The sequence below is a fragment of the Schistocerca nitens genome, chromosome 7 (assembly GCF_023898315.1).
Source record: "Schistocerca nitens isolate TAMUIC-IGC-003100 chromosome 7, iqSchNite1.1, whole genome shotgun sequence".
Classification (NCBI taxonomy): domain Eukaryota; kingdom Metazoa; phylum Arthropoda; class Insecta; order Orthoptera; family Acrididae; genus Schistocerca; species Schistocerca nitens.
Genome location: NC_064620.1, coordinates 440,145,005 through 440,167,371, shown reverse-complemented (window position 1 = coordinate 440,167,371; position 22,367 = coordinate 440,145,005). Strand labels below are relative to the sequence as shown.

At 41.4% G+C, this 22,367-nt stretch overlaps 1 protein-coding gene across 1 annotated transcript in view; it reads right to left on the bottom strand.

Annotated features, from left to right (window-relative positions):
• Nucleotides 1–4,490: 4,490 nt before the first annotated feature.
• Nucleotides 4,491–22,367, bottom strand: part of LOC126195014 (serine/threonine-protein kinase grp) — an 87,930-nt gene continuing 70,053 nt past the window's right edge. The window contains exons 9-10 of the mRNA XM_049933441.1: nt 9,821–9,952; nt 4,491–4,971 (exon numbers count right to left, since the gene is read on the bottom strand). Of these exons, the coding sequence (XP_049789398.1) occupies nt 4,753–4,971; nt 9,821–9,952 (351 nt within the window). The 3' untranslated portion in view covers nt 4,491–4,752. The remainder of the gene's footprint in view (nt 4,972–9,820; nt 9,953–22,367) is intronic.

Sequence of the window (22,367 nt, the reverse complement as noted above, 5' to 3'; positions counted from 1 at the left end):
CGTATCTCTGCCTACGTAGATCAACACCTTCAACCCATTACATGCAGTCTCCCATCCTTCATCAAAGACACCAACCACTTTCTCGAACGCCTGGAATCCCTACCCAGTCTGTTACCCCCGGAAACCATCCTTGTAACCATTGATGCCACTTCCTTATACACAAATATTCCGCACGTCCAGGGCCTCGCTGCGATGGAGCACTTCCTTTCACGACGATCACCTGCCACCCTACCAAAAACCTCTTTCCTCATTACCTTAGCCAGCTTCATCCTGACCCACAACTTCTTCACTTTCGAAGGCCAGACATACCAACAATTAAAGGGAATAGCCATGGTCACCAGGATGGCCCCCTCGTACGCCAACCTATTCATGGGTCGCTTAGAGGAAGCCTTCTTGGTTACCCAGCCTGCCAACCCAAAGTTTGGTACAGATTTATTGATGACATCTTCATGATCTGGACTCACAGTGAAGAAGAACTCCAGAATTTCCTCTCCAACCTCAACTCCTTTGGTTCCATCAGATTCACCTGGTCCTACTCCAAATCCCATGCCACTTTCCTTGACGTTGACCTCCACCTGTCCAATGGCCAGCTTCACACGTCTGTCCACATCAAAACCACCAACAAGCAACAGTACCTCCATTGCGACAGCTGCCACCCATTCCACACCAACTATCCCTGCCTACAGCCTAGGTCTTAGTGGCAAACGAATCTGCTCCAGTCCGGAATCCCTGAACCATTACACCAACAACCTGAAAACAGCTTTCGCATCCCGCAACTACCCTCCCGACCTGGTACAGAAGCAAATAACCAGAGCCACTTCCTCGTCTCCTCAAACCCAGAACCTCCCACAGAAGAACCCCAGAAGTGCCCCACTTGTGACAGGATACTTTCCGGGACTGGATCAGACTCTGAATGTGGCACTCCAGCAGGGATACGACTTCCTCAAATCCTGCCCTGAAATGAGATCCATCATTCCTGAAATCCTCCCCACTCTACCAAGAGTGTCTTTCCGCCATCCACCTAACCTTCGTAACCTGTTGGCTCATCCCTATGAAATCCCCAAACCACCTTCCCTACCCTCTGGCTCCTACCCTTGTAACCGCCCCCGGTGTAAAACCTGTCCCATGCACCCTCCCACCACCACCACCACCACCACCACCACCACCTACTCCAGTCCTGTAACCCGGAAGGTGTACACGATCAAAGGCAGAGCCACATGTGAAAGCACCCACGTGATTTACCAACTGACCTGCCTACACTGTGAAGCTTTCTATGTGGGAATGACCAGCAACACACTGTCCATTCACATGAATAGACACAGGCAGACAGTGTTTGTTGGTAATGGGGATCACCCTGTGGCTAAACATGCCTTGGTGCACGGCCAGCACATCTTGGCACAGTGTTACACCGTCCGGGTTATCTGGATACTTCCCACTAACACCAACCTGTCAGAACTCCGGAGATGGGAACTTGCCCTTCAGTATATCCTCTCTTCTCGTTATCCGCCAGGCCTTAATCTCCGCTAATTTCAATTTGCCGCCGCTCATACCTCACCTGTCTTTCAACAACATCTTTGCCTCTGTACTTCTGCCTCGACTGACATCTCTGCCCAGACTCTTTGCCTTTACAAATGTCTGCTTGTCTGTGTATGTGCGGATGGATATGTGTGTCCTTTTTTCCCCCCTAAGGTAAGTCTTTCCGCTCCCGGGATTGGAATGACTCCTTACCCTCTCCCTTAAAACCCACATCCTTTTGTCTTTCCCTCTCCTTCCCTCTTTCCTGATGAGGCAACAGTTTGTTGCGAAAGCTTGAATTTCGTGTGTGTTTGTGTGTCTATCGACCTGCCAGCACTTCCGTTCGGTTAAGTCACATCTTTGTTATATATATATATATATATATATATATATATATACACACACACACCTTAGCTAAAACTGCCCATATCCATATTCCATTTCTTCGTCACCTCTACAGCTCTTTTAGCTTCTCTGCCTAGCAACTTTTGCTCTAGACTGAAGTCTCTGCCTTCACGATTCGTTGCTTATTGATGATGTGCAGTATCTGCTCAGTGAAGACTCCAGGTGTAAAGCCCAACTTGCTGAGGATGTGAAGTTTTGCCACATTCCCATCATTAAACACTGCTGCAACTTCCAAAGCAGTAATCTTCATCATCAAATTGGAAACAAACAGTCTTGACATCTTTTCCAAATAAGAGCATTGAAATTTTTATTTGGGTTCTGTGTTTTCCCATGCAGACATTTTTCTAGTAGTTCTGGTGAAGCCAGTGCTCTGAAAGTTGGTTTAATGGCCATTGAAACCTCATAAGGAAGGTTATTTTTATGGGTATAAGCTTCCCCACTTTCCTTACTTTTCAAAAATTTGCACCATTCATTAGAAGAGAGGCCATGTTGACGTGTAGTGTCTGTCTAAAAGTAATGAAACCAAATGGCCCATACTGCTTTCCTCATACTGTCCAAGCTTCTGAGGTTACTTCTAATTGCAGCACCGTAATAGGCTTGTAGGCTGTCAATTCTCTTCTTTGTTAGTCTGTTTTTACCTCTCAGTGGCTTCCCATGCTCTAGTAGCTTGCCTTTATTGTCTGCAACAAGCCTGGAGTCGTCCACCCATCCTCTTCTGAATATGGCCTAAGCACTCCAGTTTCTCAATAGTGCAATCTTTTCCATAGGGCTGCCTTTCAACTACATTCTTGAAAGCACTAGTCTCCATCTCCTAAATACTGTACATATCTTACTCAACACTTTTGCAAAGATCTATGGAAAATGGATTTCATACCTGCAGCTTCCATCCCACTACCGGAGCCTGCATAATTTCTGCTACAAACAGCTTTATGGGCTTCTTGCCATTCTGTTTCTTTACCTGCATCAATATATTTCTCGTGCAAGGAACACGCAGAACAATATTTAGACATCACCTCCAAGTCTAATACTTTCCCAGTGTCGACACTAATGACTGTTGAAACTCCATGCAGTGAAGTATGCCCCCTCTTCATCCAGGAACTGTCACAGGAAACTGCTGTATCGTTGCTATTAGTTGCTTCACAATTTTCTTGAATTGCCCCAGGACTGCCATTTTCATGCTCTCTTCACTTACTTCTGCAACTGCATTGAGGAGAGCAGTATTCATTGCAGAAAATTTTAGGGGAGGACCAGGCATGTTCATAATACCACATAAAAGGTTTCCACCATCTCTTCCAATCACTATACATCTTAGTCCATAAGCAAATCTCATTGGCTTCATAGATTCTATCACTGACCTTTGATGTCTTTAATGGTCTGTCAGCATCACAGTTTTGACACAAAATGTGCAAATCAAACCTTCTCTCTTTCTATCATCAACCAAAACCACATTTCCTCCACAAATAGAGCACTTGCAGGCTTTTCTAAGTGCTTCTGCCACCATTTACAAATCCAAAATTCTGAAACCTGTATTTGTCATGATTTGTTTCTTTTGACACAATCCCTGTCCCAAGTTTTATTTTAGATGCACTTAGAGACAAGCTAATGTTTGCATCTGCAGGCCCAACCCTGACCTCAATGTCAGTTTTTCACTTTATATTGGAAATATGGGACTTACTTTATTTTTTAAATACTTTACCAGGCCTAGGCATTGTGAAAAGGGATCAACAGATTCAACTTTGCACAATAAATCAAGCGTCACTCGAATTCCACTGAACAGCACAAAACTTGTTTACAACGCTCCACAGCCTTCTATACCACACTGAACCAGAAAATGGCTCCACAGCCTTCTTTACAACACTGCTGTTATGTATACACAAAAAAAAAAAAAAAAAAAAAAAAAAAAAAAAAAAAAAAAAAAAAAAATAAATAAATAAATCAGTCTTCTAAAGTTATATTTTCTAGGTTCACAGGCCAAATTCTGCAATAAAATTTTTTCCTCCCTTTGGTACATAGAAAAGTGCAGGCTTGGCGCATTACACTGCTTAGGGTTTTAATTTTTTTTATGCCACTTGTAGTTCGAATTTCAAGGAAAAATTCTGGGATAATAATCTCAATTATATTTACTATCAAATAAGCAAATAAAAATAATTTGTAAATTTTTCATTATTTCTGCCACCGTCTCCCCTTAAGTATCAACCCACACCTGAATCGTTCATTTGGGCATATAAATACAGCAATAAAACCAGATTTACTCAAATTCTTAAATTCTCTAGTATCTCAATATTAAGTATATGACATAATCCATTTGATAGGCTACTTGCCAAACATTTGAGTCTCCTACAACTAATAAGTACAGTGGTACATATTTTGTAAACACTTGCAGAGGAAGCTTCTAAGTGAACATTACAACAATGCACACCTGAAGAGACCGGATGAATTACTGAAACTAAGAATTGTTTAACACATGCTAAATTAAAACCACATTTGTTTAAGGTGTGACAATTTAACAATCCAAAAGAAAAACTGTATTAAAACTTTATTACAAAATTGTGATTACAAAAATAACATTCAGTCTTTAATTCTACAAAGTTTTTACAGAAAATGTCACTGGTTAACAAAATTGCAGTAAGCAAAGCTTAAAACATTTTGACAATACTGTACACAAAATTATATATTTTATAAAATTCAGAAGTCATATGCACTGTGCAGTTATACAATTTGCAAAAAATTATCACAGTTTCTAAAAACCTGCAGATGGCTGACATTTACAAATAACTTACTTTTCCCACTTGGATACAAGTGGGGGAACAGTTTACATACACACATCACACTTCAAGGAACTGTGTTTGTAGCAATTGCAATTGGCCACATAACGGGCCCCTTAATAATTACATCCTCAAGGCATTCTTTCAACTTAATAAAAGTTTTCTTGAACTCTAGGCCACAACCTTTTGAAAGCCTGAAATCCAAAAGTGTATTACCATCCATCACCATCACATTTGCTTTGAAAACAAGCTGCATCTTTCTCTTGTCAACAGTTGTTATGGTCACCTGACAACAAAAAGACAGATGCAATAAAAAATTGCTACAAGAGGAAATACAAATTACCAAATGTTTAAGCCCAACAACTGTCTGCTTAACATTTGTGCTTTCATTCAAACAGAAGGCAGTACACGGACATGAAAATCTATAAAATTAACTGAATCCTTAAGAGGTGGACAATACAGAGCTGCTATAAATGACTCATTTGTTTACAAAGCTCTATTTTCCAAGTCATTACATGTACAAATATGATTGATGCCAGATTAGAACCATAAAATCCACTAAGTTTGCATTTTGCACTGTGCAAGTGTTCTAAGAGTGCCTCTTTGGTCACATGCAACACATTAAAGCAGTAAAACCAAATGTGCACTTTCAGTCAAACAATGTGTAAGCATTACAATACACAACTTGACACTGTGTGATATGTTTTGAAACTCTTTCACGGTGGACTGTTTCTGTCATTTCACTCTAGGTGTATCAATGAATCAGTGGCATCACTGTCACTCACTTTAACTTAACACACTACTTTAAAAGCTCTAAAATTTCCTCTTCACGAAGAACTATGCATGAAGAACTACAGTTGAATTGTGTGGGGGGGGGGGGCACTACTTTTAACTCAGAATTACTTAGAAGTCAGATATAGATACAGTAATACCTGTCATAATTTTCACACATTTAAACTCTGCAAACAGTGGAGACAGAGTACACTATTAAAAGGAAAAACAATATTATTTGATCCTACTTTAAAGAAAGTAGATACTTTATTGCAATTTGGCACTTTGCAATGTACAAACAACAAAGATACCGCATTAAAGAGAAAATACGGTTACGGTATCTGTAACTTGATCCTGCTTCAAAGAAATCAGATAATTTGGCTTTTTCCACTTTCTGTGCATTAAGTGCACACATCTCATTTTGCTAACTTATTACCAAATACAGTGCTTTTTCACCACAACTCTTTACACCAATGGAACAGCTGCAGACAACAACAGCACTTAACACTTCACTCAGTTTAGTTGTTTCAAGATCCAAGCAGTCATCTCCATCACTGTCACTTGAAACTGGTCCACCTTCTTGGCACACACCAGCAATAATCTCATCATCATCATCTTGTTCTGCACACATGGCCAGATTACTATCAAAATGTACAAAACTGTCTAAATATGCATCCTCCAGTACAGTTAGCTCATTACCAGACACTGCTACTACATCATCATCATCATCATCATCATCATCATTGTGTGGCAGTCTTTTACAGTAAGACACCAGCTTTATGGAAACAGTTATTGATTGTGGAGGATGACACCAGCTGCCAAGCACCCGAAATAAATTCCATGGCTAGTGGTATGTTAATAGGGAGATCTTCATTTCTGGCATAAGTCAGAGCTATGAAATGCTGATCCAGGTTCCCCCCCCCCCCCCCCCTTCTATAATGCGCTTTGACATTTGCAATCGTGCCCAAATCAAGTGGCTGTACAACACTGATACAGTTTTAAGGGGGGGGGGAATTCTATTAAATTCTACTTCCAAAAACCACTTAGGGTAGACGTGTGCTGCACATTGATCCATAAATCATTTCTAAGTCCAGTTTTTTTAAGCTATTGTTCCAGTAACACAATAGTAATTTAAGAATTTTTATTGGACTTATATTCTTATGTTTTGTCTTTACACCTTCAAACACCTCAGATTCTTAGTTTTCCTATCAAGTAGAGGAAGTTTGTCAGATACGCCAGTATTTGTAGCAAGAGGAACTGTCTTGTGAATTTTACTTTTTGTCCCTCCATGTCACGAGACATCCTTTTCAGCTAATGTCTTACTAGGAAGCACACTGTAGAACACTAGGAAGCACACTGTAGAACACTAGGAAGCACACTGTAGAACAGACGAGTCGCGTCATAGAAGAGTCTTTGGATGTTTCAATGGTGATAATCCCTCAAGATAACCAGGAGAACCTCATAACTCCAGTGTTTCACCGATATCATCCACAGCTTTTGATTCACCAGAATTTCTCTCTCTGTGATTCCATGACAATATAAGTTCTTCTAACTATCCTGATGAAGCTTTGATGCTCATAGTTCTAGCTAAATCTATCTCCTTTGCATTTAGCATTGTTACCATTGATCAGCAGAGCTGCAACCCATTTTTGCTGGACCTGTGTAAAAAGTGCCTTTTACAAATCTATATATCTCCCTTCTTGCTGATGCCTGTTGATTTTGCACCTAGTTTTAAAAACTGGTTTAAAATACTCTTCCTTTTACTGATGACCGTACATGGTATGGAATAGCCAATTTCCAAGTCTGAACCAATTTCAGATGTTGTTTTGTGTGTATATGACCCATCTCTCATATGAATTTTACTTTCTGATCTAGTATGCAACTTTTCCTTTCACTGTTCTGCATGGCTGATCAAAAGTGACAATGATAGAGCCACTGTTCAACAATACACATCAGCTGGCAATTTTTTGGTCTTGATTGTTACCACAAAATAAATTCTTGTACTGAAAACAACAGGGCCAGAAGTGCCTTCTTCCATGCTGCCTGCTCTGGGTAACTGGGTCTCCGCACCACTGCCCTCTCACTGCACTTGCATACATAATTAAAGTTTAGGAAAATATCTGAGAATGGAACATGCAAGATCTACGAAAAATTGTGCCAAATGAGGCTTCACATTGGAGAATGCGCTGAAAAACCTTCGGCGCTGAAAACCTCTTGCTGCTGTGGTGGAAAGGGTTAGGAACAGTGCCCCATTATCTTCACCACTTTGCCCAATTCAGTGCTGCAGAAGTTCCTCGTTTAGGTGGCAACAAACATTGACACTACAACGAGGGAGGGGGGGGGGGGGGGTGCGCACCTCATCTTGCTGAAAGACGAAGTTCTTGGAACAGTCAGTTGTGGAAACCACCACTGCAAAATTGCAAGATAAGAGGTACCCATCAAAAGTCGTCTCACAGAAAAAAAGGCCCATACAGCTTCGCGTGTGACAAATTTCGTATCCATTTTCAGATACCAACACTCACAAATCATGGTGGTAACTTTTCCAGATAAATGGAAGGATGATCATCCTAATGCAAAACTAAATGTGCCACCAGCCATAATCAACCAATTTTAGTTGTTGCATGAGATGCAGTATGTACTGTTTGAAATGTTACAGCCACTGCAAAGTCTTCCCTTCAGTTTCCTATGGCATTCCAAGTTTGTGGTTTGCACAGACAGTCACTTTTTTTTTTAAACCGTGTACTAAGCTTACCCTCAACCTCTCCACAGTTGCATCTGGAGCACTTATCGACAAGTACTTTTCAGTTTACTGAGACAACCAGTGTCCCTAAATTGTCGATTCCAATGCACGAGTTTTTTTCCCTGTGATTCTTTTGTATGCATCTCACATATTCCAATACAAAGTTCTTTCCTTGCTTAAATGCCATTTTTATAAAGGCACTGCAGTCTTTAAACTCAGCTAGTGGACACAATGCGAACTCTGGGTTTACTGTTCTATTCCTGCATCAGTCAAATGCATACACACAATATTTTGGAAATTACACAACTCTGAAAACAAATGACTCATTTATAGTAGCCCTTTATTATGAAAAATAGTCCCAAAATATAACTCAATCTTAGTAGCATTCTATGGTCATCCAAGCATTGCTTTCAAATTCAGATATTTTAAAACCATACACAATATGAGATTAAGACATAACAAACAAGTCTTTTAGAATTTTGAAAATTAGTAGTTGCTTACACACACAGAACCTCCTCAACATTAATGAGCTTAAGTGTACTCTGTGCCTGAAAATTTGGCTTCCACACATTATTTCGTTTGAGAAGTTTAGTCCTGCGTTCCTCCAATGGTGGGCAAGGGAAGGGAACGCTTTGGGACCGTACTTTGTCGCATAGTGTGAGGTCTTTTTATTTGAAGAGACTGCTGGGTCTGTGCAACCATTATCAGGAGAAAGTGTAAGTCACTTAATGTGCGAACTATCCACCATGGTGACACCCACTCTCCTATTGAGAGCCCCTCAGCCACAGTAACAGCTACCTTGTCAATAACCCACTGTTGCTACTGAGAGTCTTCCTGCCCCATTCATGAGGGGGCACATACTCTATGACATACTTAGAGAACGTGCAGTGCCGGCACCAACAATGCGATCCCTGCTTGGTCAGAGGGCTACTATCGTGCAGGTACTTCACGACATCCCCCCCCCCTTCCCCCAACAGGATGGCTACCATGCTGGGTTTATAAATGTAATGCAACAACAGGAACAAAGGGTGTCAGGGTGGAAGAGCACAGAGGCAGAGCATACACCACAGTGAGCAACCTTTCCTGCACAGTAAGCACTTCTGTAAAGTTTATGGCAGGTCAAACCCAACAATGGGGACCATATAATCAATAAAGGAAGGTGAAGATAGTGCTGGGAGTGAAACTAGAAATCAAGACCAAAATTGTGAGCCAAGTCCCAGCAAACACTGCATCAAAAGGATCATCCAACAGAAAGTCAAAGTGAGGCAGAGAAAGCCCAAATGAGGTTTGCAGAAGAAAGACTAAGCAATGGTGAAGAGGCTGAAGCCCCGTGGTAGCCAAGCATGTACGCACTAAAGACTGGCAAGCCCCCTAGGGGGTCACTGATAGTAATTATGTAACCGCGTAATTGCAGCGCTTCCCTCCTTCACTGCCCAATCATCTTACTCCGTACTTCATTAATTTAATTTCTGTGTATTTGTCCCTCACCAATAGCATATACTCTAGATTTTACAGACCCAACAAAACCTTTCACCACTGAAGTTAAATTTTTGTTATTTTAAATTGATCATTTTTATCTACATATCATAAATTTAAGTGAAAAATAGTGTTAAGTGATAATTACCACTCTTGTTGTTGCAATCTTCCACGAAAAACCAATTTTATCCAACAAATCACATAATCGACGCAGACTATCTTCACAGTTAGTTGTAACAAAAAAGCGTGTCATACGCCTCACCAACTTCTGGAAGGGGTTCTGTGGAAAAATAAAATATTTTTAAAATTTCATCATATTTGAAAAAAATTGGGCACAAATACTCAATTTCTTTGTCACACAGACAAATTTTCTTCCATGAAGAATAAGAGACTACCTTCCAAACAATATAAAATAATTCTACGCATGATTACACTAGTGTCTGCAATTGATGTACACATGGTTAAAAGAAAAAGTATTGCCCAATTGGCCATTTAAGGTTGTATACATGTACAAGGAAAAAAATTCCTAGAAATTTCCCAGATTTCCCATTTAAAAATACACTTTCCCTGTATTACGTGACAATATACTCTCTCTTGGAACTATGAAATTTATATATTCTTTAAATGGCAAAAGTTTTCTGCAGTGGTGTAGAACTTCCAGGCACTTTAGGAAATTAAACTCAGGTGGAATGGAGAAGGAGGTGGGGGGGAGGGGGGCAGGGAACCCACACAATGCATTTTGGAAAGATTTTTGATGGAGCAACATGTAGACAGCATATTTTCGTACTACGTAAGTGTAAATACGAATTTCACCAAAGAGCACATTAGTTTCCGAAGCACTAAAAATCAAGATTGTGATGAGCTTTTCTCAGGCAATCTTAGCTCACGTCAGGTTATCTCACCAGCAAATATTTAGAGCATAGGATGCATTATGTAGTCAGCCAATAGCAACATCATTTAAGTAGTGCTAACACACAAATAGGGAAGTCTGTGTATACGTGGGGGGGAAAAAAAAAAAAAAAAAAAAAAAAAAAAAAAAAAAAAAAAAAATCCCGGATTTTTCGCGAATCTCCCAGTTAAAAATACACTTCTTCCGTGTTAAGTGATAATACTTTTCGATGGAACTATAAAATTTATCAATGATTTGAATGGTTATGGTTTTATACGGGGCAACTTAATTTCCCGGCTCTTTAGAAAATGAAACTGGGGGGGTGGGGAACAGCAACATATACGCTGCATATTTTCACATTACAAAAGTATGAATTCTAATTCCACCAAACACCGCATGTTATTCTCCAAAGCATTGAAATCTAGGTTGCGATCTGCTTTTGTAAGCCAGTTATAGCTCATGTCATGTGGATCTCGTCGGCCGATGACAGCGGATATTCAGAGCATAAGAGCATAGGAAACGTGATGTAGTCAGCCAGTAGCAACATCAGTGTTAAGCAGTGCGCACAGACAGAGAGAGAGAGAGAGAGAGAGAGAGAGAGAGAGAGAGAGAGAGAGAGAGAGGGGGGGGGAGAAGTTAATGACTTAAATTAATATACATAGTGTTGCTACAAGAATAGCAAAGCTTTCATATATAATATTTGTCGTGAAGATTAATAAGCTAAAAGAGAAGCTCAGCTTTCACACATGTTGAACTTTTTTGCGCGCTTTACATTTTAAGATATACATCACACAAACGTGCTAGTACAATTTTTAATACTGACATAAATCTCTGATCTTCTGGGATCGAAATTCTTTTAAGTGGCTTGTCATCAAAAAGTTGGTTTTTAAATGAGAGTCAAACACACTGTGATTTAAGAAATTCATCATACATTCTTGCACATAGTTCAGCTTGCGTAAAAGGAAATTTACTTTGAAAATAATGCTTTTCAAACCATAATTTGCAATTTTTTCCCACAATCTGTTACAAATAGATTTGTTACAGCAGTTGCCAGAGAGGCATCACTGTGCTTGCACAGCTACGATGACATAGGAAGCCCGTATGTTCGTATGTGTAAAACATTAAAATATCTTACATTATGTCATAAAAACAAGACATCAGAGCATACACCTAGAGAGTCTCAATTTCTTGAACCATACTGAAATGAATAATTTGCCTTAAGGCGCACAATCATATGTCCAGATTACCAACGAAGTAGGCCAAGGTCTGATATTCAGCTTTTCAGTGTGGTTTTCGGGATGAAAATCATCTTTGAGTACCAGTACTGTATTATCTGACATTTGGTTCTTTATTATGGCATAATGCCATATGTGCTAGAAGATGAAAACATGCACTTGAAATGCAGCGAACAGTTGAAATTAGCCAATAGTGTGGAATTAAACACTTCATTTCAAACAAACTGGCTGCCTCAGAGGAAAAGATAAATAAAAGCCGAATTTCTTTAGCAAAGCGACAAAAATAACTTCATTGTCCTGTAAGGCGATTAATGCTTGACTGCCAGAAAGCTGGAAATAAAATAAAATCTGAAACTAATAATATATTTTAGTCTTCCATAACCATGTGAATGTATTTTAATTCACTTTTTTCCATTTGACGTGAGAGCAGTAAACAAAGAAGAAACAGCGAAATCACAAAATGTAAACACAGATCACGTGGAAGACAGACCCCCCCCCCCCCTCCATAACTCAGATTGCTCTGTGCATCAGCCACGGATCTACAATATTTTGAACCGGGACAATTCTAGATGGTGGCAACCCCCCCCCCCTCCTCCTCCTCCTCGAGCGTTTGAGACAGAACGTCAAAAAAACCTTTCAAAACTATGTTCATTTTGTAGCGCACATCTTTCTGAAGAGTCTGACGCATAAAACTTATAACTTCGAAGAAATGTAAGACGTGTTACTTGGTGCCAATGTGCAGTGACACGTCTCTCCACACAGCCTTCTTCTACTGAATGTCACTCTACTTCGCACTGTGGAAATCAAATGTTTATATTTCGTAATGGATGCCATCAAACTATATTGGAAATTAAAATGTCCTGTGGCGTCTCTCTTGCCCCCAGTAGGGTGGGGTTTGACATGCTGCCCCCCTCCCCCCCTTCTAAAACAAAAACCACGCAATTAATACGGGATCATTTTTCTTTTCTTTTTTTGTTTGTTTTGTTTTAGGGCGCAAAACTGCTATGGACATTAGCGCCCGGTCCGTGACTTAGGAAACAGTAAAAAACGAAAATGGAAACCAGCAGCAATGGGAACGAAACCCAAAAAATTGGAGAAACTAAAAGCAGAAGGAAAGTTTAAAAACCACTACAGTAAGGGGTTGGTTGTCCCCAAAAAAAGCTTCAAATGACTGACGTCATCTCACTGGCACTAATAAACTTGAGAACGCGATCGGCCGAGCGCGTGTCATCTGCCAAAATGGACAATATATCAGGCGACAGCTGTAGAAGGGCGCGTAACGGAGTAAAATAGGGGCACTGAATTAAAAGGTGTCTTACCGTCCACATATGAGAGCAGCGGGGACAGAGTGGGGGAGGATCGCCACTTAAAAGATGTCGATGGCTAAAAAGACAGTGCCCTATCTGGAGTCTAGTTAAAATTACCTCCTCTTGATGACGCGTTCGGGAGGAAGAGGTCCAAGCACAGGGAAGAGCTTTCACGTCCCGCAGTTTATTATGGAGAAGTGTCGACCAATGTGCGTGCCATAAAAGAACAACACGATGACAAAGCGCTCCGTAGATCGGCGAAGGGAATCGATCGAATAGCTGGCCGAAGAAGAGAGACTGCAGCCTTGGCCGCTATATCGGCTGCCTCATTTCCACAGATACCAACGTGTCCTGGGAGCCAGAGGAAAACCACCGAGACGCCCCCCAGGTGGAGCAAGCGCAGACAGTCCTGAATCCGGTGGACCAGAGGGTGGACAGGGTAGAGAGCTTGGAGACTGAGGAGAGAGCTGAGAGAATCTGAACAGGTAACACACTGTATCCGCTGATGGCGGCGGATGAATTGGACAGCCCGGAGGACAGCGTAAAGCTCCGCAGTATAAACCGAACACTGGTCGGGAAGCCGAAATCGATTTGGGGTGTCGCCAACAATATAGGCACTCCCTACACATAACGATGTTTTCGAGCCATCAGTGTACCGTATTTACTCGAATCCAAGCCGCACTCGAATCTAAGCCGCACCTGAAAAATGAGACTCGAAATAAAGAAAAAAAAAAATTCCCGAATCTAAGCCGCACGTGAAATTTGAGACTCTAAATTCAAGGGGAGAGAGAAGTTTTAGGCCGCACCTCCAAATCGAAACAAAGTTGGTCCATTGTAATATGAGACACTATTTAGGTCGAATGAATGACGATACAGCTACAGTAGTTTGGTTCAAGTCGTAAGCTTAGCAGTTAAGCTTTACCAGGTAGCCATTGCTATGCATCAGGCGCTCCGTCCGTGTTTATACGGGTACCCTTCCTTTTTCACGTGCTTCGTCTGGTTTGAATCGATTGCTTATTTTGCTTTGACCTGATAAGTGCCGTTTTCTTTGTTGTAGGTGTTTATGTCACTCTAAGCTGAAATGCATTGTTTGTTGCATTCTGATAGCGAGTGTTTACGGCCTGTCGCCGCTCACGGCATGGCTTTCTTTTGTGTGCGCTACTGCCGGTTTAAAAAAAAAGTGAGAGAAAAAAATCGTCTCATTAGCGAAACAATGGCAAGGGACTGCTATTTGTTTTTACTTACACTGCTGCTTTCTTTGATAATGATCAACAAGAACCAAATAATAGACTGCATATGATAGAACATGTTCTGAACGAGAGTTAGGCGAAAATTTTTCTCCGTTTGAAAATCTTTGCGGCCGCTTCTTCAGTACATCAAATTCTGCACAGAAATTAGAGTCATCTTAGATTTAAAAATCTAGTCAGTTGCCGTGCTTCATTTCTGACTGTATCACTATTAGGCATAAGAATAATACGAATATAAACATGACACGATACGTATATTCTTCCGCGTTTGCTGTTGTCCCACTCTAGTTTCGTAGTTTATTAGGCAGACAGGATTTAAACGAGATAGCAGCAAACACGAAAGAATACAAGGCAAAATGTTTATATTCATATTATTCTTATGGTGAAAAGAATAATGCATGTGATTCACATTTCATCAGGTTCCTATTAGCAACCATCTCTTCTCACAGGTAGGAAAAAATTCAGAACGTAGAGTTGACCATATTGACAAACATCTTAAGCAGTCTTGCCAGTCGGATTTTCGTAGTACATTGAAATTCTGCTACATTCGAAGATGAGCAATACGGAATTTGTATTTACTTCGTTGGATAATGTTTGAAAATGCAGTGGTCGAAACTCGGGGTGGAGAAAAAAAAGCTCGTCTTCCACATTTTTTTTTATTTATTTACTGACTCAGAGATTTTGGCACCAGTATTTATCTTTGTGCCTGCAAAGCATGCTTGTGTAGTGCTACATATATTCGACGGCAGAAGTTAGTAGTGGCGGCACCTACCAACATTTTTCAAAACTTCCGCTTGCTTTGTACTAGATTGTAAGCCGCAGGCGGTTTTTTGGATTACAAAAACTAGAAAAAAGTGCGGCTTAGATTCGAGTAAATACGGTAAATAAATGTGGCTTCCTTCATTTGTGCACATAGAGCAGCAAATGCCCGACGATAAGTAAGTGAAGGGGTACCATCATTGGGAAATTGACAAAAGTCACGGAGTTGGCAGATCTGGGGACGGAGCCAAGGCGGTGCTGTACCCGAAGTTGTCAAGAAGGTTTTAGGAAAGCGGAAGGAAAGAGAATGGAGCAGTTGACGGAAGCGGACTCCCGGTGGAAGTAGGGAGGAAGGGCGGCCTGCATACCCTACATCCAAGGAGGCGTCGAAAAAAATGTCATGGGCCGGATTATCAGGCACGGAAGGACTGCTCACCGATTGGACAGCGGAGGTTCAGCAGTCTCAGCATAAAGCCTTTCCACAGGGCTGGTGTAAAAAGCTCCAGACACTAAACGTAATCCACGGTGGTGGATAGCGTCGAGACGCCGAAGAATAGACGGCCGAGCAGAGGAGTAGACTATGCTTCCATAGTCTAATTTCGAGCGCACTAAGGCGCGATAGAGGCGGAGAAGGACCACTCCATAGGAGGTACCATTCAGGACACTGAGGGTGTTGAGGGATCGCAGACAGCGAGCCGAAAGATAGGAAACTTGGGAGGACCAGCACAGTTTTCTGTCAAACATAAGACCCAAGAATTTAGCGACGTCTGAAAACAGAAGGTTGATAGGTCCTAGATGTAAGGAGGGTGAAAGAAACTCCTTACTTCGCAAAAATGAACACAAACGGTCTTACTGGGAGAAAAATGGAAGCCGGTTTCGATGCTCCAAGAGTGGAGGCGATCGAGACATCCTTGAAGACGTCGTTCAAGAAGGCTGGTCCGTTGACAGCTGTAGTAGATCGCAAAATCGTCCACAAAGAGGGAGCCCGAGACATCGGGAAGGAGACAATCCATAATTGGTTTTATGGCAATGGCAAACAGTACAACACTTAGCACGGAGCCCTGGGGTACCCAGTTTTCTTGGGAGAAAGTGTGGGAAAGAGTAGTGTTCACCCGCACTCTAAATGTGCGCTCTGCCATAAATTCACGAAGAAAAAGGGGCAGCGGACCTCTAAAGCCCCCAAGAGAACAGTGTGTGGAGGATGCCTGTCCTCCAACAGGTATCATATGCTCTCTCCAGATCAAAAAATATTGTTACTGTTTGGCATTTCCGGAGAAAACTGTTCATGATGTAAGTGGAGACAGCAACAAGATGGTCAACTGCAGAGCGATGCTTTCGGAAACTGCATTGGGCAGGTGTTAAAAGACTGCGGGACTCCAGCCACCAAGCTAAACGGCAATTCACCATACGCTCCAAAACCTTACATACACTACTCGTGAGAGAAATGGGGTGATAGCTAGAGGGGAGATGTTTGTCCTTTCCATGTTTCTGAACAGGAACGACGATAGCTTCCCGCCATCGTCTGGGAAAAGTACTGTCGGTCCAAATTCAATTATAAAGGCGAATGAGGTAACGCATACTATGGGTTGATAAATGCAGCATTTGGATGTGGGTACCATCCGGTCCTGGGGCGGAGGAGCGACAAGAAGAGAGTGCATGTTTGAGTTCCCACATGGAGAAAACAGTATTATAGCTTTCGCGACTTTGAGAGAAGAAAGCAAGAGGTTGCACTTCCGCTGCACGTTTCTTCGGGAGAAACGCTGGCGGGTAATTTGAAGAGCTCGAAATCCCAGCAAAGTGGTGACCCAATGAGTTAGAAATTGCGACGGGGTCCACTAACGTATCACGCGTGACAGTGAGCCCAGAGACCGGGGAGAAACTACGCGCGCCTGATAACCGTTGAATCCGACTCCAAACTTCCGAGGAGGGAGTGAAGGTGTTAAATGAGCTACTAAAGAATTTCCAGCTTGCCTTCTTGCTATTGCGGATGACGCGACGGCATTGTGCACGGAACTGCTTATAGCGGATACAGTTGGCCAAAGTAGGATGGTGGCGGAAAACGCGAAGAGCACATCACCGCTCACGTATTGCGTCACGGCATGCCTCGTTCCAACAAGGAACTGGGGGGGGGGCAATTCGGAGGTGCGTGGTATTCAACGTTCCGCAGCTGTAAGAAAAACGTCTGTAATATGTGTGACCTCATCGACGACGCTAGGAAAGTGACAGTCATCGAATGTCGCTAGAGACGAAAAAGTGTCCAATCGGCTTGGGCAAACTTCCAGCGTCACGGGCGCATATATGGCAGTTGAGGCTGCAGTCTAAGGACACATGGAAAGTGGTCACTCGAGTGTGTATCATCAAGGGCGAACAACTGGAAGCGCCGAACTAGCGGAACAGTGCCGCCCGAAAGGTCCAAATGAGAGAAATTTGTCGTGGAGGCAGACAAAAATGTAGGGACCCCAGTGTTGAGGCAAACTAGATCCGCTTGGTGGAAGACATCTAGCAATAGTGAGCCACATGGACAAGGATGTGGAGATCCCCAACCAACAAATAGGGGGGTGGAAGCTGACCAAGAAGATGAAGGAAATCAGCTCGTGCCATTTGTGTGGACGATGGAATGTATACAGTACAAAGAGAAAAGGTATATCCAGAAAGGGAAAGACGGACAGCGACAGCTTGGAAGGAACTGTTTAAGGGGATTGGGTGATAATGGAGAGTATCATGGAGAAGAATCACGATTCCTCCATGGGCTGGAGTGCCTTCAACAGAGGGGAGATCAAATCGGACGGACTGAAAATGGGGGAGAACAAACCGGTCATAGCGGATAGCTTTGTTTCCTGAAGACAGAAGACGTCCGGCAAGTAGGATCGTAAGAGGATCGACAATTCATCCTGATTGGCTCGAATGCCGTGGATATTCCAGTGGATAATGGACATAGGGTGAACAGAAAATGGAGGAATGTGACCAAGGTTGCCGTCAACTCAACGACTGCTCAGAGCTTGCGACCGACAGGGTGAACAGAAAATGGAGGAATGTGACCAAGGTTGCCGTCAACTCAACGACTGCTCAGAGCTTGCGACCGACAGCATGGAACTGCGTTCAGCCGAAGATCCTGATCCATACGTTGTTCAGGAGCAGCTCCTGCCACCAACGATCGGCCAGATGGGATCATTTGTGACCAGAAGAAAAAGAGCTCTTCAGAAAATTTGGGCTCTTCATTGCATATTACCTAATAACTTGCTGTTCTGTGTGACATCAAATGAAATATAGGATACTTAAAACCAGCTAAGACAAGAGACAAGCAAGACGGTACACATTTCTTCAATCATTAGGTCAAAGCGTTTTTTCCTCTCTAATCTCGCTACAGCTCTGCACGGCGTGCTTTCCTTTCCGCGAAAGAATCTATTACCTCATCAAAATTCGTCAAACTTTTGCTACATGAAAAATTGAAATGTTGTCGCCTAATACTGAAAAAGCTGCTAATACAAACAATAACCGAGTGATGTGGCTTCTCGATCTGACTACGTCTATTTTGTCACTGTCTACTAGATAAAAGAAAACAGGCCTTTCCAATATTGCAGCAATTTTAACACACACCAACAAGTGAAACTGCTTTGGTAATAACGGTCATTTTTTTTAATACAACAATATAATTGTGAAGTACCAATGTGAAATGCTTATTTGGCCTACTACAAGCAAAAGGCTTTATGTTAGGAAATAGTTTCACATTTCATTCATATGCTCCATCTTCTCAAGCATGAGATCAAAAAGTAGTAGTACGAAATTTTTGTATAAATTTGGAATATTCTTCCATAATTTGTGTGAAGTCCCCGGTTCTTCTTCTTTCTCATTCTAACAATCTTCTCATCACTAATTCTGTAATTATTCCTACCGTTGTCAAAGCTCATTCTCCAGTTAACTCTACTAACCCTGCCACAATCACTGGTTTAGTTATCCCGCGATTATTCTCCGGTTAGGCGTTATTATGTGTTCGTACAATGCATTTTCCGCACTACTCTCAGAATAGAACTTAAGCAGCTGCTGTACAACTTTGCCTTTGTAGCGTTGTGATCTGGCCAAAAATTTTCTGTCAAAATTTCATTTTCTTGGATACACCAAGAAGATAATACGGGTAAGTCGTTTATTTCCACTCGGGTAGTCTGAATCTATGGACTTCGCTAGTAATGATGAGAACGCTGATCATCTGCATACCAAATCAATCACATAAACAAACGGCATTCATCCGTTCTGCTTCATTCCTCTCAGCTCTTATAGCCCTGTCCCCTTTTGTATGTGGAAAGTTTATTTCTAGATGCGATGAGGATTCCCTGGCAGAGACATCACGTACACTACACTACACTACACTACACACACACACACACACACACACACACACACACACACACACACACACACACATTCAAAAATTAACTTAGAATGTGTTCAAAAACTAACTGGGATGCGTCTCAAACTCATTTGAATAACTGATTGACCGACGCGTGCTAGGTGCTTTGTGAAACGTTTTCCCCCCCCAAGAATACGAATTTGCCTCCCTCATCATTGAAAATTGCTGTCCGGTTCAGATACCCCGGTCTGCTGCTTACACAGCGACGTTTCTGTAGCCAGAAGTGGGAGAAGGTACTAGTCATACATGACTGAACTGCGCACGCGCATGATCCCGCTCGTAACTGCTTAAATGAATCTAATGTAAATAGTTCTGATGTCACGCTCATCGGAGGTAATTTGTTGTTACTAAGCATTGCATAGTCTTCCCAAGACCTTTGACACATTTTTCTGTTGGCAGACGCTTGTATGAGCATTGTGTTCTTTTATATGGTGCATTTCCTTTGCAATTTAAATTTTATTCTCTCGTTCATGTTTTGTTGCTGCAGTATTCTGCAGTAGTGGGCTACAGTAATATCCTTTATTCAGGGTGTATACGTGGACAAGGAAAAAAAAATTCCCAGGTTTTCCCCAGATTTCAGAGTTGAAAATACACTTTCTCCTGGGTGAAAATACACTTTTTCCGTGTTAAAAGACAGTATACTTTTCCTCTGCACAGTAAAACTTATCAGTCCTTAGAATGTTTAGGATTTTCTACACAGACGTAGAATTTGCCGGCACTTTAGAAAACGAAACCCAGGGGAGGGGGAAACACGTTTTGGAAAGATCTTTGATGTGCGGCAACATGTATGCTGCATTTCTTCGTTTTATGGGGGTATAAATTCGAATTCCACCAAACACTGCAAGTTACTTTCTGAAGCAATGAAATCGGGATTGCGACGTGCTTTTGTAAGCTAGTCATAGCTCACGTCACGTGATCTCGGCAGCTGATGACAGCAGAGGACACGTAGTGTAGTCAACCAATAGCAAGATCACTCTTAAGTAGTGCGAACACACAAAAAGAAAAGTTAATGGTATAAATTAATATACATAGTTTTCCTAGAAGACAAACAATGCTTTCACAAATAATATAGGTCTCTAAGATTAATAAGCTGCACGAGAAGTTAAGCTTCCACATATAATGCTGATCATTTTGCGTGTGTTACACTTTAAGATGCATCACACAAACGTGCCAGTAAAATTTTTAGTAACGATCTAAATGATCTTCTGGGCACTAAATTATTCTAGATGGTCATCCTCAGAGTGTTGATTTTTAAATGAGAGTAAAACACTCTGTGATTTAAGAAATTCATCGTACATTCTTGCGCATAGTTCATCTTGCATAAAAGGAACTTTACTTTGAAAGTTAACACTTTTCAAACCACCATTCGCAATATTTTCCCGTGAACTGTTAAAAATTTGTTCGTTTCAGCAGTTGCCAGAGAGCGCCAGATAACAGGCGTCACTGCGCCTGCGCAGCTACGACGACGCAGGAAACCCGCATGTTCGTATGTGTAAAATATTAAAAGATCTTGCATTATGTCATAAAAAAAACAAGACACCAAACGATACTTCGGGAGTATCGGAATTTCGTGAACTATACTAAAATGCACAATCTTATGTCCGGACTCTGATGTAAATTTTCTTGAGTACCAGTACTGTATTATCTCATGTTTGGTTCTTTATTATGGCATAATGCCATACGAGCTAGAAGATGGAAAACGTGCACTTGAAATGCAGCGAACAGTTAAAACTAGCCAACAGTGTGAAATTAAAACACTGTTTCAAATAAATTGATTGCCTCAGTGCGAAATATTAATAAAAGCCAAATCTCTTTAGCAAACTGAAAAAAATAACTTCATTGTTCTGCAAGGTGATTAATGCTTGGCTGTCGGAAAGGTGGAAATAAAACCTGAAACTAACAACATATTTTAGCCTTCCGTAATCATGCGAACTTTTTTAATTCATTTGGTAGCTCCCGGCCACAGAAATCAGTTTTGTTTTCATTTAATGTGAGAGCAATAAACGAAGAGAAAACAGCAAAATCACTAAACGTAAACACAGGTCACGTGGAGACTACCCACCTCCCCACTACAACTCAAGACCGCTCTGTGCATCAGCCCTGGATCTACGATATTTCTGAAGTGGAGCAATTTAGTTAGTGGCACCCACCCACACATCTGTAGCCAGAAGAGAAAGGAGATACTATTCATAGGCAACAACTGCTCAAATGAATCAAATGTAAACAGCTCTCATTTCACGCTCATCAGATGCAATTTGTTATTAGGAAGCACTGCATATTCTTCCTGAAGCCTTTGGCATACTTTGTGTTGGCAGACACTTATGAGCACTGTGTTTTGTTGTTGTATATGACGCATTTCCTTTGAGACTTCAGTTTTATTTTCGTTTTTCTCTCTCGTTCATGTTTTTTGCTGCAGCATTATTCTGCAGAAGCGGGATACATTAATATTCTTAGTTAAGTATTGGTTCTCACAAAAATTTAACTGGCAACTAAAACAAGGACAAGTTCTCGAAATACTAAAAAAAACCAAGTTTTTCCCACTTTTCTTCCGGACGAAAAAATTCCTGGGTTTTTCCCGGATCTCCCGGGTCATACACACCCTGGAAGTTCATTGTTTAAATCAATATACATATCATGTAGCTACACGAAAAGCTAAGCTTTCAAGTATAATATTGGGCTTTTTTTACCCATTAAGATACATGAAACACAAATATGCGATTAAAATTTCAAATTATGACAAATGTCTGATCTTCTGGGCCTGAAATTTTTCTAAGGAGCCGGTCTTCCAAGTGTTAAGTTTTGAATGAGAGTCAAATGCTCTGCGATTTAACATTCATTGCCCATTCTCACATG